The sequence below is a fragment of the Copadichromis virginalis genome, linkage group LG3 (assembly GCF_057382275.1).
Source record: "Copadichromis virginalis isolate Kocher_CV1m ecotype Utaka linkage group LG3, C_Virginalis_male_GT1.1, whole genome shotgun sequence".
Lineage (NCBI taxonomy): Eukaryota > Metazoa > Chordata > Actinopteri > Cichliformes > Cichlidae > Copadichromis > Copadichromis virginalis.
Window position 1 is genome coordinate 4,952,132 of NC_140620.1, and position 14,540 is coordinate 4,966,671.

Below are 14,540 nucleotides of genomic sequence, written 5' to 3' on the forward strand. Positions count from 1 at the left end.
TTTCAGCGTTATCCCCAAGCGTTTTCCACTGATGCTGTTAAGATTTCTCATGTTATCGGTGCCCTTCGTGATCGTGCTTTGGACTGGGCCGAGTCTTATCTCGCTCTGCATCCCATGGAGACTGTCACGTATGAGCAGTTTGTTCGGGATTTTAAGGCGGTTTTTCACCACCCCCTGCGCTCGGATGAGGCCGCGCGGCAACTGCACGGGCTCCGCCAAGGGGGCCGGTCGGTGGCGGAGTTTTCTATTGATTTCCGGGTTAAAGCCGCGGAGACGGGGTGGGGTGAGGACGCGTTGCGCGGGGCTTTCGTCATTGGATTGGACGATCGCATGAAGGATGAGCTCGCCACTCGTGAACCGGTTTCGTTGATTCTTTCTGGTAATCATCGTGAGGTTCTTCGTTTTTTTGTTTTTTCCTCCCCGGAGTCTCCCATTGTTTTAGGTTATCCGTGGTTCGAGCGTCATAATCCTCATATCAATTGGTCCTCCTGTCGCATTGAGAGTTGGAGTAGCCACTGCTTGTCTCACTGTTTACAGTCTGCTCTTCCGCCTTCGCCTGTCTGCTCGTCTAAGCTGGCGCCCGAGGAGGTGGATCTTTCGTCTGTACCTGAACAATATCATGATCTGGGGGCGGTTTTCAGTAAACGCTGTGCGCTCTCGCTTCCCCCCCATCGCCCTTATGATTGTGGCATTGAACTGTTACCTGGAGCTCCTTTGCCCACCAGCCGGCTGTATAACCTCTCTGGTCCAGAGAAGGCAGCCATGGAGAGGTATATTACGGAGTCACTGGAGGCGGGCCTGATTCGTCCATCGTCTTCGCCGTTGGCGGCGGGTTTTTTCTTTGTGGATAAGAAAGATGGATCTCTCCGACCCTGCATTGATTTTCGGGGTCTTAATGACATTACTGTGAAAAACAAATATCCTCTTCCCCTGATCTCTTCTGCTTTTGAACCTTTACAGGACGCGGTCATTTTTACGAAGCTGGACCTTCGCAATGCGTACCATCTGGTGCGCATGCGCCAGGGAGATGAGTGGAAGACGGCCTTTAACACTCACCGTGGACATTACGAATACTTGGTAATGCCTTTTGGTCTGACGAATGCGCCGGCAGTGTTTCAGGCGTTGATTAATGATGTGCTTCGGGACTTTTTGAATCGGTGTGTGTTCGTTTATTTGGATGACATCCTTGTTTTTTCGCGGTCGTTTGAGGACCATGTTCAGCAGGTGCGCAGCGTTTTGCAGCGCCTCCTGGAAAACAAACTTTTTGTGAAAGCGGAGAAGTGTGAGTTTCATGCTCATTCTGTGTCGTTCCTGGGCTATGTCTTTGCTAAGGGGCGGGTGGGGCCGGATCCTGGCAAAATCAGGGCGATTGCTGATTGGCCGACTCCTTCCTCGCGCAAACACCTGCAGAGGTTTTTGGGGTTTGCTAATTTTTATCGCCGATTTATTAAGAACTTCAGTCAGATCACCCTTCCGCTCACCCGGCTTACGTCCTCGGCTCGAGTTTTCTGTTGGTCTCCTGAGGCCGAGCAGGCGTTTGCTCGGTTGAAGGAGTTGTTTTGTTCCGCGCCCATTCTCGCCCATCCGGATGGTGCCAGACAGTTTGTGGTGGAGGTGGATGCTTCTGATGTGGGTGCGGGGGCGGTGTTGTCGCAGCGCTCGCCCGATGATGGCCGTCTCCATCCGTGCGCATTTTTTTCGCGGCGGTTTTCTCCGGCTGAGCGGAACTATGACGTGGGTAATCGTGAGCTGCTGGCGGTTAAGCTGGCTTTGGAGGAGTGGCGTCACTGGTTGGAGGGGGCGGAACAGCCGTTTGTGGTTTGGACGGACCATAGGAACCTCTCTTATATTCGGAGTGCGAAGCGGCTTAACTCCAGGCAGGCCAGGTGGCAGCTGTTTTTTAGCCGGTTCCATTTTACGATCTCGTTTCGCCCGGGTTCTCGCAATGTTAAGCCGGACGCTTTGTCCCGTCAGTTTTCCCCCGCGTCTGAGTCTACGGGGGTGGTTCCGATCATCCCCTCGTCTTGCGTGGTGGGGGCCGTGACATGGGAGATCGAGAGCTTGGTGCGCCAGGCACAGCGGCAGGATCCGGACCCGGGTTCGGGCCCGCAGGGTAAACTGTTTGTTCCGGCGGCCGTGCGCGCGTGTGTCTTGCACTGGGCGCACGCGTCTCGTTTTGCTTGTCATCCTGGCGTGCGTCGTACGGTTTCCCTGCTACAGCGCTCCTTTTGGTGGTCCGCTTTGGCGAGGGATGCCCGCGAGTATGTGCTGGCCTGTGACACTTGTGCGCGCAATAAGAGCCGTCACCTGGCCCCTCCCGGGTTGCTGCATCCCCTGCCTGTCCCTGGTCGACCTTGGTCGCATATTGCAGTTGACTTTGTTACCGGGTTGCCGCGTTCCGCTGGTCACTCGGTGATCCTCACCATTGTGGACAGGTTCTCCAAGGCGGCGCATTTTGTCCCTCTGTCTAAACTTCCTTCTGCCCTGGAAACTGCTCGCGTGCTCGTGGATCATGTTTTTCGGTTACATGGACTTCCTTTGGACATTGTGTCGGACCGGGGGCCTCAGTTTGTTTCTCGGGTGTGGAAGGCTTTTTGTACCGCGTTGGGAGTGGGGGTGAGCCTTTCCTCAGGCTATCACCCACAGTCTAATGGACAGACTGAAAGGGCCAATCAGCAGCTGGAGTCCGCCTTGCGCTGTGTGGCCTCCTCTGACCCCGCTTCCTGGAGTGGTCATCTTGCTTGGATTGAGTATGCTTATAACTCTCTCACCTCGGCAGCTACGGGGTTTTCTCCGTTTGAGGTCTGTCTGGGATATCAGCCGCCGTTGTTTCCTTCTCAGGAGGCGGAGATTGCGGTTCCGGCCGTGCGGGATCATCTACGTCGCAGTCGGAGGATTTGGCGCCGGACCAAGGCGGCGCTGCTCCGGACCGTGTCTCAGACTCGCCGGGCTGCTGATCGGAGGAGAACGCCTGCGTCTCAATACACCGTGGGCCAACAGGTTTGGCTGTCCTCTGCGAATGTTCCTTTGAAGTGCATGGCCAGGAAGCTTGCCCCTCGCTTCCTGGGTCCTTTCACCATCCAACACATCATCAATCCTGTTTCTGTGAGGCTGCAACTACCGGCTTCTATGAGGATTCATCCTACGTTCCATGTTTCTCAACTGCAGCCAGTCTCTCGCAGCCCGCTGTGCCCGCCCGTGGAACCTCCTCCGCCCGCCCGGGTGGTGGACGGGGGTCCTGTCTATTCAGTCCGGCGGCTGCTGGATGTGCGCCGTCGTGGCCGATGTTTCCAGTTTCTGGTGGACTGGGAGGGGTATGGCCCGGAGGAGCGCTCCTGGGTCTCGAGGGCCTTCATTGTGGACCCAGCGCTTATTGTGGATTTTTACAGGAGGCATCCTGACAAGCCTGGAGGACCGCCGGGTGGCGTTCCTTGAGGGGGGGATACTGTTAGGAGGTGGTGGGTAGGTGTACTGTTGTTGTTTGGGTTTTGTTTTCCTTTTGGTTATAGGTAGGCGAGGCGGGGCTTGATGGCATTCCAACACACCTGCGACGCATCGGACGTCATCAGTGAGCGCTTTTAGGGAGCAGAGTCACGGACGTCTGGTGTCGGAGTATTATCGCTGTCACAAGTGGTAACGAGTTAGCACAGGCTGCATCTGTTGATTTTACGCTGTGGAGCTGTATGTTTTAAAGGATCCACGTTTCGCCTACTTTTCTTTGTCTTAGCCTCTTCCATCGCCTGCCCGCCTACATAGGATTTTGTGTTGGCTATTCTGGATCCGCGACGGAGTGCTACGTACCATCAGGCGGCGATCACCGCAGCGGCTGTGGTTTGGGTGGTCAAGTAAGCTCTCCAACTCTCTCCGTCCACTTGTGTTTAACGTTCGGCTATCAACGGTACGCCATAAACCCTGTTTTGTTCCCTGTTGTCAGGTAGCTCCGGTGCGTCTGCTACCTACCTGTATGCTTCGGCTCCATCTCATCGCCTCGGTGTTTTTCTCCTGGCACATTTTTATTTATCACTGTATATAGCCCTTTCCCTTGTAAATATTCCCCCTTACTCATGTATATAAAAACTTGCATCACAAACTATTCTGCGTCCGTGTGTGTTTCTGCCACGTAATCCATCTGTGTAATCCAGCTAACCTAACAAATAAAGGCTAAAAGCTGTGGGAGACCTGGGGAGTGTCATCTGTACCCGCTATTGTTGGAATAATAGTTTTTCTTGCATCTGAACTGCGCAAACACAGAGGTCATCCCACATATGGTTCGCCCCTCAGGGGGACAGAAGACCTCAGGAGTGAGAAGAGATGAACCCGGCCACACTGAATTGAAGGGTGTTGGTGAGGTCATTATTCTAATGAGCTCATCAGGGGGAATTGTTAGATTATAATATTATTTTATGCCATGTTATACCCCTAATTAAAGATTGTGAATTATTATGTAGTTTTAGTTTGCATTATTCTCCTGAATTAGAAGAAGCTGATAACTATTGCATTAGTTAAACTGATGTGCATTATATTAAACTGTTGACTTATTGTGAATGAATGATATTGTTTTATGATGCATTATACTGCTGAGTTATAAGAAATACTGTTTGCAGAAAGTCATCGCCTTATTTGTCTGATTAGAAGAGAACAGAATATGCTGGAGTTTTCTGCCCCATCTCAGCAGGAGCAGATAAACAGGGAGCCAAGGTCGTAGCTTAGGCGCTGTGTGAGAGAAAGCATGTGAATGTTTAGGCTTTGTATGATAAGGTGGAGACACCAGAGGCTATAAAAGTTTGAGCAATGCTCCACCATTTTGAGATCTGATGCTGTCTGCATACAGTTTCCATCTCCCACGTGTGTGATCATTAAAATCATCGTTTGACTCAACCCGACCGGACCAGTGTTGTTATTGTGGTTTTTCTCTTGTCTCCATCCCCAATATTTTTGAACCATAACAGCATGTTACACATTTTCTTTTTTATTTGTTTTTTAGAGCAGAGGCTGCATGCTATTAAAAGCCAACACATGCAGCTGTCTGTGAGCTCAGTTTCCCCTCACACTTCTGCTTTCTTTCTGGCAGCATTTTTTCTTTGTCTTTTTGTGTCCTGACTCATGTATGTTTTTGTTTTGTTTGATTATTTTGGAAACAAATTTGTGCCAATACTTGTGGATCACAGTGACACATAGTGATTAGGCATAAGATTTACAAATGCCCAGTTTTAGAGCTGTGAGCTATGTAAAGTTTAATTATTTATTTATATGTACACACACACACACACACACACACACACACACACACACACACCCCTAACTTCAAAGTTTGACATATGTAAGATGTGTGGATTCTTTGAAAAACTAGGAGGTATCTGAAAATGCCTCAAGTGAAAATGTTTTGAAAGACGTTCTGCCATTAAATGAAGGTTTTGAGTCGTGGAGAGAAGCAGTTGAGCTAATTAGAATGCATTGGCATCTAATCAACAACAATAAAAAAAATGCATTTTTAAATGGCCTCCTCCCAAAAGTAAGGACCCAAAATACAGGAAGTCTGCCAGACGCCTTACAATACGCTGAACATGCGGTTAAAGTACAAAAACAAAAAGGAGGAGTTTTTACCGTAGATCCTGCAACAGGATTTGTAGCATTTTCTGGTGAACATAGGAGACATAAGCCAGGCCCCTACAAAGGGAAGGGAAAGGCAGGTCGAAGGAACACAGATCGTAGAACAAAAAATACAATTTGCTACAACTGTGGAAAACAAGGGCATTTTGCCCGCGAGTGTAGGCAAAGGAAAAGGAATGACAGTGAGGAAGAAGACGATAGGAACAGCAAGTGACCAGGAAGTGAAAAAAGCAAACACAGAAAAATATCGTCTAGTTCATGATCTTAGAGCAATAAACGAGGTAACAGAACAAATCCCACCTGTGGTAGCAAATACACACAATTTTAAATCAAGTGACACCAAAAGAACAATGGTTCTCAGTTGTAGATCTCTCAAATGCGTTTCTCTGTGCCATTACACCCAGATTTACAAAACCTGTTCGGATTCACTTTTGACAATGAAAAGTACACCTACACCAGACTGCCGCAGGGTTTTCAAAATAGCCCCACCCTGAATGCAGAGGCATTAAAGAAATCTATGTCATTATGCACGCTCCCTGCCACAGGTCAGTTTTTTTTTTTTTCTATACGTTGATGATATTCTCGTTACAGGTGTTACGTCCCCTGGCTAGTCTAGGGGGTTGAAGTGACGAACATAAATGTGGATAGAGAAGGAGGAGCCAAGATGGTAAATTTAAAAGGTTTATTTAATACTGGTGATGGGACGTGGGTTCAGACCGAGGTGTAACGTCAGGGAGAGCCAAGGCCAACATAACAAACAAAACATCCCTGACGTAGAAATAAAAGAAACTTACCTAACTCCAAAGAAACAAAATATACAACCTATAACCATAACCTACCTAACAACACATAAACAGGAGAAAACAGGGTGTCAAAACAAAAGGCAGCTCTCCCCTACAAGCAGTCTGAAACTGAAACAACAATGCTCACACAAAATACAAAGGCATGCAAGCCTGCACAAGTATGGCAACCAAAATGGCCGGAGGGCCCAGAAGCACAGCTCCACAGGCCTTAAATAGTGCTCTGCTGATTACCAATTAGCCGGACTCTGCACAGCATCCAATCAGGACAGAGGAGGTGGAGCCTGGACAAAACAAAGGGTTAATAGGGAGAAGAGACATCCTCCTGGGGGATGTAACACCCCCACCCAGAAAAACAAACGTATAAGTTTGTTAACCTTACACCATCACATTCTTGAGAGGGCATCGGCCACAATAGTTTCACATCCTCTTATGCTTTATTTCAATGTTGTAGTTTTGTGAAATTAAAGCCCACCTCATCAGTCGCTGATTGTTGTTATACATACGAGAGAGGAACATGAGAGGATTGTGATCAGTGAAGACCTCTACAGGTTGGGAAGTAGATCCCACATACACGTCAAAATGCTGAAGAGCCAGAAGCATGGCCAGAGTCTCCTTTTCAATTGCCGAGTACCGCCTTTGATGAGTATCGAACTTCTTGCCAAAGAAGCAGACAGGATGACTCACTCCTTGTCCATCATCCTGAAGAAGAACAGCTCCAGCCCCCACCCCACTGGCATCCACTTCAAGCTTGAAAGGTTTAGAAAAGTCTGGAGTGACAAGAACAGGTGAACTCGACAGAAGACCTTTTGCACATTCAAAAGCATGTTGACACTCAGGACTCCAAATGAATGGTACCTTCGGGCTGCACAGGTTTGTCAGTGGTGTTACAACTTCAGAAAAATTCCTACAGAAACACCTGTAGTAACCAACCATCCCCAGAAATCTGCGCAGCTCACGGCGTGTTGTTGGCACAGGACAGTTGAGGATGGCATTAACCTTTGCACTGATAGGGCGAACCTTGCCCTGTCCAACTTCCTTTCCAAGGTAGGTCACTGTAGCCTTACCAAACTCGCATTTAGCCAAGTTGAGGGTCAAGGAAGCATCAGCTAAACGCTTGAACACAGTAGTTAAAGTGTCGACATGCTCTGACCAGTTGGAAGAATAGATGACCACATCATCAAGATAAACATTACAATTCGCCACACCAGATAATACAGTTGACATTAACCTCTGAAAGGTAGCAGGAGCATTTTTCATTCCAAATGCCATGACTGTAAAAAAGTCATGGCATGTAAAAAAAGTGATCAGGTGTTACGAAAGCTGAGATTTCTGATGCTCTTTCTGTCAGAGGTACTTGCCAATAACCTTTAAGAAGGTCAAGCTTACTCATATAAGCAGCAGATCCGACGCTGTCAATACAGTCCTCAACACAGGGTAGTGGGAAGGAATCAGGTACTGTTACTGCATTTACCTTGCGGAAATCTGTGCAAAAGCGAGGTGTTCCATCTGATTTTGGCGTAACCAGGCACGGAGAACTCCATGGACTATAGCTTGGGATAGCCAATCCATGCTTCAGAAGGTAGTCTACTTCTGTGTTCATCATTTCCCTTTTTGCCATATTCACACGGTAAGCATGTGTCACGGCGTGGTGCGCCGATGTATGTGGAAACAGGACCCAAAAGCAGATGATGACGAGGAATTGTAATGATTAACAGAAAAGTGAACCTTTATTGCGATGACGGCAGGAAATGAACCAAGAGACCAAAACAAACAGGAAAAACACTAAGAAACAAAACACTAAGCTGGCAAAACACTAAGAAACAAAACACTAAAGGTACTAAGACCAAAAACTATAACTGAGGTGGAAAATAAACAGACTAAGACTATAACTGTAACTGTAACTCTGGTGAAATAAACAGACGAAAACTAGAACTATGACTGCGGTGATGTAAACAGACGAACCGACAATGGAATGAAGAAAACAAAAGGCTTAAATACAGACATGAGGTGATCAGGGGAAGTAGGGACACATGGGGGAAACAGCTGACAGACATAAACCTAATGACAGGACCAGGAGAGGAAAGCTAAATATAATGAACAAAGAACACATGACATTGTCAGAATAAAACAGGAAATGACAACACAACTTAACAGACCTAATACGTGATGAAATAAATAGAAAACCCCAAAACATAGAAAACCCGGGAACAATAACTGCCTAAACTAAAGGCAAATAGGAAATAACACAAACTAATAACATATCAAAAAATACAAAGAAAACTCAGAGTGCTGGGTCGGAGACCCAGCCTGTGACAGCATGCTGCTTAATAGGCACCGCATTCCCAACATCAATGTCGTGCTCTATTACAGTAGTACAGGAAGGCATGTCCCCAAAGAGTGTTAAATGAATGGTGACGAGCCTTTCAATGTCCAACTGTTGCTCACGGGTCAAGTGAGACAGATATATAGACAACTGGGACAGTACCTCAGAATTAAGCATTCTGGTAGCTGGCATCACAGAACAGCTTTCCTCTACGTCCGCTGTTAGACTTGGGTGGGCAGTCCACTTGCGCATCAAGACCCCATCTTCCAAGAAATAAGAAGCCTTTTTATTTCCTGTTTCAGAAAGAGAAGTAAAGCATTTAGTCAATGAGGGATCAGACTTCTGAGAAGCAACAAGGCTTTCACGTGTGACTGGCAAGTCTAACTGTGGGAGATGTAGATCCTTCCACTTCTCAGTAGTATCCTTTGAACCACTTTTAAGATCAATCAGGGTTTGCAAATCATCTGTAGCTAGAGCCTGAGCCAACGAAGAGTCTGACAAATCAATTTCTGCAGCTTTACGTCTTGCTTGAGCCCTGGTGAGAACACAAGCAGGAAAAACAGATGGGAAACATGTTGCTAGGTCGTTGCTCTTCAAGTTTGATTCTGGATCATTTGTTACTTCGGGAACAGGTTGCACTTTTCCACCAGCAATATCATTTCCCAAAATGAACTGCACCCCTTTTATGGGAAGTGAGGGGCGTACTGCCACAGAGAAGATGCCATTAACCAACTTTGACTTGATGTGTACATAATGCAAAGGAGCTTCGACATAGCCCATTTCAACTCCTTGAATCAGAATACTACCATGACAAGAGGAATGGTCACTCAGGGGTAATACATCAGATAAAATCACAGATCTTGACCCTCCCGTATCTCGGAGTATTCGAATGGGTTTTTCATCCTCAGGCTTCCCAGTCAATGACACAGTGCCATCTAAGAGGAAGGGTTTGAAGCAGGGATCAACTCCTTCACTTTGGTCCCTTCTCTCAGCACGGATGGTTTTAATTAAGCCTACTCCTTTTGGTGACTGGTTCTTGCGCTTCAAAGCGGGACATTCAACAACAACATTACCAAGTTTATGACAATAGAAACATTCCCTTTCAGTCCTTGGAGCAAAAGTCTGTCGTGGGCTTGAAGGATCCTTTCGTGGGGGAAGTTCTCTGGTGGTAACTTCACGTTTCTGCACAAAAACAGTTTTATGAGTCAGCACAAATTCATCAGCTATCACAGCTGCTTCTTTCAAAGTGGAAACCTTCTGTTCATTAAGGTGTACAACAATGCGTTCTGGCAGGCCATTTTTGAACTCTTCCAGCAGTATCAGTTCACGTAAGGAGTTGTAGTCAGGAACTTTACTTGCTGTTATCCATCTATCAAAAAGAGTAGCTTTTTCACGAGCAAACTCTACAAAAGTCTGATTTGCTGTTCTTTTGTGATTGCGAAAGCGTTGCCTATACGCTTCGGGAACAAGTTCATAAGCAGCAAGGATAGCAGACTTCACTACATCATATTTCAAACTTTCTTCCAAAGACAAAGCAGAACAGACTTCTTGTGCTTTGCCTACCAATTTGCACTGAAGAAGCAATGGCCAAACTTCTCTCGGCCAGTGCAATGAGGCAGCAACACGTTCAAACACATTGAAATATGTATCAACTTCTGATTCACGAAATGGAGGTACCAACACAATGTTTTTACTCACATTGAAACCACCTGGGTTTACAGGGGAGGAGGTTGTTTCACCAACAGATGAATTTGCAGAACTAGGTTGAGTAGTAGTACTTCTTGAAGTCTGTGCCTGTAACTCCAACTGACGCAGTCTGACCTCCCTTTCAATCTGCAACTCCAGCTCCAACTTTTTCAGCTTTAACACCTTTTCTGTCTCTGCTTCCAACCTGCGAAGTTCCAACTCTGCCTGACGAGCTTGGGCTTTATCCTGAGCCCAGGATAAACACACAGGAGACACGCAACACACTGACAGTGTTGCAACATCTAGCAGAGCAAGGTCACAAAGTCTCACAACACAAGTTACAGTTGTGGAGCAAAGAGGTCACGTACCTCGGACATAAGCTTACAGGAGAAGGCAGAACACTGTTAGACAGCAGAAAACTAGCAGTGCAGAATGCTCCAAAACCACTTACAAAAAAACAAATGATGAGTTATTTAGGTCTCTGCAATTTTTGCAGATGCTGGATACCTGAATATGCTCTGTTAGCTGAACCATTGCAAAACTTAATTTATAGAAAAAATCTAGCACTGAAAGATAAAATAGAATGGACACCAGAAGCAGAAAAAGCATTTAATGATCTAAAACTTGCATTGCAGACGCGCATAGTTTTAGCATTGCCAGACTATGAAAAAACTTTTTATTTGCATGTTGACGGCGTGGCCAGTTATATGAAAGCCGTTCTAACGCAAGCTTTCGGGGAAAAACAACGCCCACTTGCATTCTATTCCTGCAAATTAGACTCAGTCGCCTCCGGTTTACCAACATGTGTACAAGCTTGTGCCGCTGCAGCAGAGGCAGTTAAAAAGTTTACCAACATGTGTACAAGCTTGTGCCGCTGCAGCAGAGGCAGTTAAAAAATCAGCTGAAGTTCCTCACGCTGTAACCTCCATCTTGCTACAAGGGGACAGAGCCTTTCAGTCTGTTGCACCAAGGCTGTGGAACAGTTTACCACTACAATTACGTTTGCTTGACTCTGTGGATTATTTTAAAAAACAGTTAAAAACTCTTCTGTTCAAACAAGCCTTTTGTTGATCTACATATTTTATATTTTTTTTACATTATCTACATTTGATCTTTTACATTGTATATAATGTCTATTGATTTTATTGTTTATTTTAATATTTTAATATTTGTGTACAGCGCTTTGTGATTGCCTGTCTGTGAAAAGCGCTTAATAAATAAAGTTTACTTACTTACTTTACAAGAAAACTTATCTTATTTAACTCATGCTAGACAACTTTCATATGTAGGCATTCTGCTTTCACAGTCACACATTACAATCGAGAATTGTGGTCAGTTGAACCCTAGCACACTTCTCCCCGCATCAGTAGATGGTGAAAAACACTGCTGTATAAAAAAACTGGAAGAGGAAACGAAACCGAGAAGTGATATTTACAGTATACCACAGTCTACCTTTACAGACGTCTTCGTAGATGGCTCAGCATCTAAAAACAGTTATAGAAGCAAAGCCTTTAACTTCCTCAAACTCTGCACAAAGTGCGGAACTGACGGCTGTTGTGCGAGCGTGCAGGCTGCACAAGGGGAAGTGCATAAATATACACACTGACAGTCAATATGTTTTTGCAGCAGTGCATCATTTTGCAAAAATATGGCAAAATGACCGAGCCGCAAAGAAGGCCGCACAGCAACCAATACAAACTTTAGTATCTGAAACTTCACAGCTGATACCACTTGATGTACTTAAAGATGAACAGAAAGCCGCACCTATCGCAGAGCAAAAGAAATGGCTAAAGTGTGGAGCAGAACTACACAATGACTTAATGACCTGTAATGGCAAACCAGTATTGCTAAAATCCCTACACAAGACAGCAGCATTAGCGACACACGGATGTGTGTCGAAAGGGGGGGAATATCAGATATCCTCCCTAAGCACTTGCTTGAGAATAAAGAGATTGTGCTAAACAACCAACTGCCGAGTGATATCTCTCCAGTGTCTTGCAGGTTACAACCAGGAGATTGGATCCTGATCAAAGTGCTCCAGAGGAAAAATTGGAGTTCACCTAGGTGGGAGGGCCTATATCAGGTCCTACTCACCACGCCAACCGCCTGCAAAATATCAGAAAGACTATCTTGGATCCACCAACGCCACTGTAAAAAAGTGAGTGACAATCCAGACGCTTAGACGCCGGTTCCCCTAGCTTCCAGGTGATCTACCGGTGGAGGAAGGGCTGATTGGGTATATCCCGCCTCTCCACTTCGCTGGTAGTCTACTCACCAGAAGTCTAGGTGTGCCTGGTAATCATGAAGAAACTTGTCCTCATAGTGGCTGGCATCGCGCTCCTAGTGAGCCTATTGATACTCACCTGGAAGGACGAGGTCCCACAGCACCACCTGCAGAAGAAATGGTCATATGACAACTCACACCTGAAGGATATGGACAAAGAGCACAACCACCCCTGGCTGAACAATGCCTGGTACCGGTACGTCTACAACCGAGTACATGCAGAAGACAACCACACAGGCTGCTACGTCTGTTCTCACCTCCCAACAACAGCAATGCAAGCCACCCTATATGGAAAATCACCCAGCCTTCCCGAAGCCCTATGTATATTCCAAAGCCATCAATGGAACATTCAACGTCAGAACGGAACCAGGAATACAACATCCAATGTGTTTCAACTTTGCACACGGCAACAGAAAGCTGGGAAGGAACCGAAACTGCTCCCAGACTTTCCGAATGCCGCAGGACAGAAAGGCACAGACAAGCTTCCTGAATGGCACATATTGGGTGCAGGGTACAGCATGGGCATGTGGCTCAAGGACATACTTCACCATCCCACCCAACAGTACCGGACTCTGCGCCCCAATTTTAGTGTCAGACCACACATTCAGAGTATTCCATCAGAACCAACCACGACGCAAGAGGAACACTGATGACGTGCAACCCCATGACCCAATCTGGGGCAGTGATGTACCAGCGGAGTTCAAGTTGTGGACCACCGGACAGAAGGTCCTGCACTCACTGTTCCCATGGGTCGGAACTGGAAAAAACACGTTAAGAATTGAGACTCTTGACTACCAATTTGGACTTTTCCTGAACAGCTCAACAAAGATGAATAAGGCAAGGCAAGGCAAGGCAAGTTTATTTGTATAGCACAATTCAACAGCAAGGTGATTCAAAGTGCTTTACAGAGACATTAGAAACAAAAACAAATAAAAAGCATGATTTAAAATTGATTAAAACAAGCAAATAAACTAACTAACTAATTAACAAACAAACAAACAAAACAGTATATAAAATCAAAACAGATAAAATCAGAACAGTAGATAAAATCAGTAGTTAAATGTATGTTTTGAAATTTAAGCTTAAAAGTGTGGATTTGGTGCTTTATTCAAATGCAGCTGAGAACAGGTGAGTCTTCAACCTGGATTTAAATAAACTGAGTGTTTCAGCTGATCTGAGGCTTTCTGGGAGTTTGTTCCAGATATAAGGAGCATAAAAGCTGAATGCAGCTTCTCCGTGTCTGGTTCTGACTCTGGGAACTGATAAAAGACCGGATCCAGATGACCTGAGGGATCTGGAAGGTTCATACTGGGTCAGGAGGTCATTGATGTATTTTGGTCCTAAACCATTCAGAGCTTTATAGACCAGCATTAGAACTTTAAAGTCTATCCTCTGACGGACAGGCAGCCAGTGTAAAGACCTCAGAGCTGGACTGATGTGGTCCACTTTTTTGGTCTTAGTGAGGACTCGAGCAGCAGAGTTCTGAATGAGCTGTAGTTGTCTGACAGATTTTTTAGGTAGACCTGTAAAGATGCTGTTACAGTAATCAAGCCTACTAAAGATGAATGCATGGACTAGTTTTTCCAGTTCCTGTTGAGACATCAGATCTTTTATCCTTGAAATATTCTTGAGGTGATAGTAAGCTGACTTTGTTATTGTCTTAATATGTTTTTCTAAGTTTAGGTCTGCATCCATCACTACACCCAAATTTCTCGCCTGGTTTGTGGTTTTTAGATGTATAGATTGAAGTTCTCTGGTGACCTGTAATCGTTTTTTGTTTGGCGCCAAAGACTATTACCTCAGTTTTGTTTTTGTTTAGCTGGAGAAAATTGTG

At 45.8% G+C, this 14,540-nt stretch overlaps 1 protein-coding gene across 1 annotated transcript; it reads left to right on the top strand.

Moving 5' to 3' along the window:
* Nucleotides 1-12,599: 12,599 nt before the first annotated feature.
* On the top strand, nt 12,600-13,588 carry LOC146712393 (uncharacterized). Its single transcript, XM_085442388.1, has one exon. The coding sequence runs from the start codon at nt 12,890-12,892 to the stop codon at nt 13,574-13,576; it is 687 nt and encodes a 228-aa protein (XP_085298514.1). The 5' UTR covers nt 12,600-12,889; the 3' UTR covers nt 13,577-13,588.
* Nucleotides 13,589-14,540: the final 952 nt, after the last annotated feature.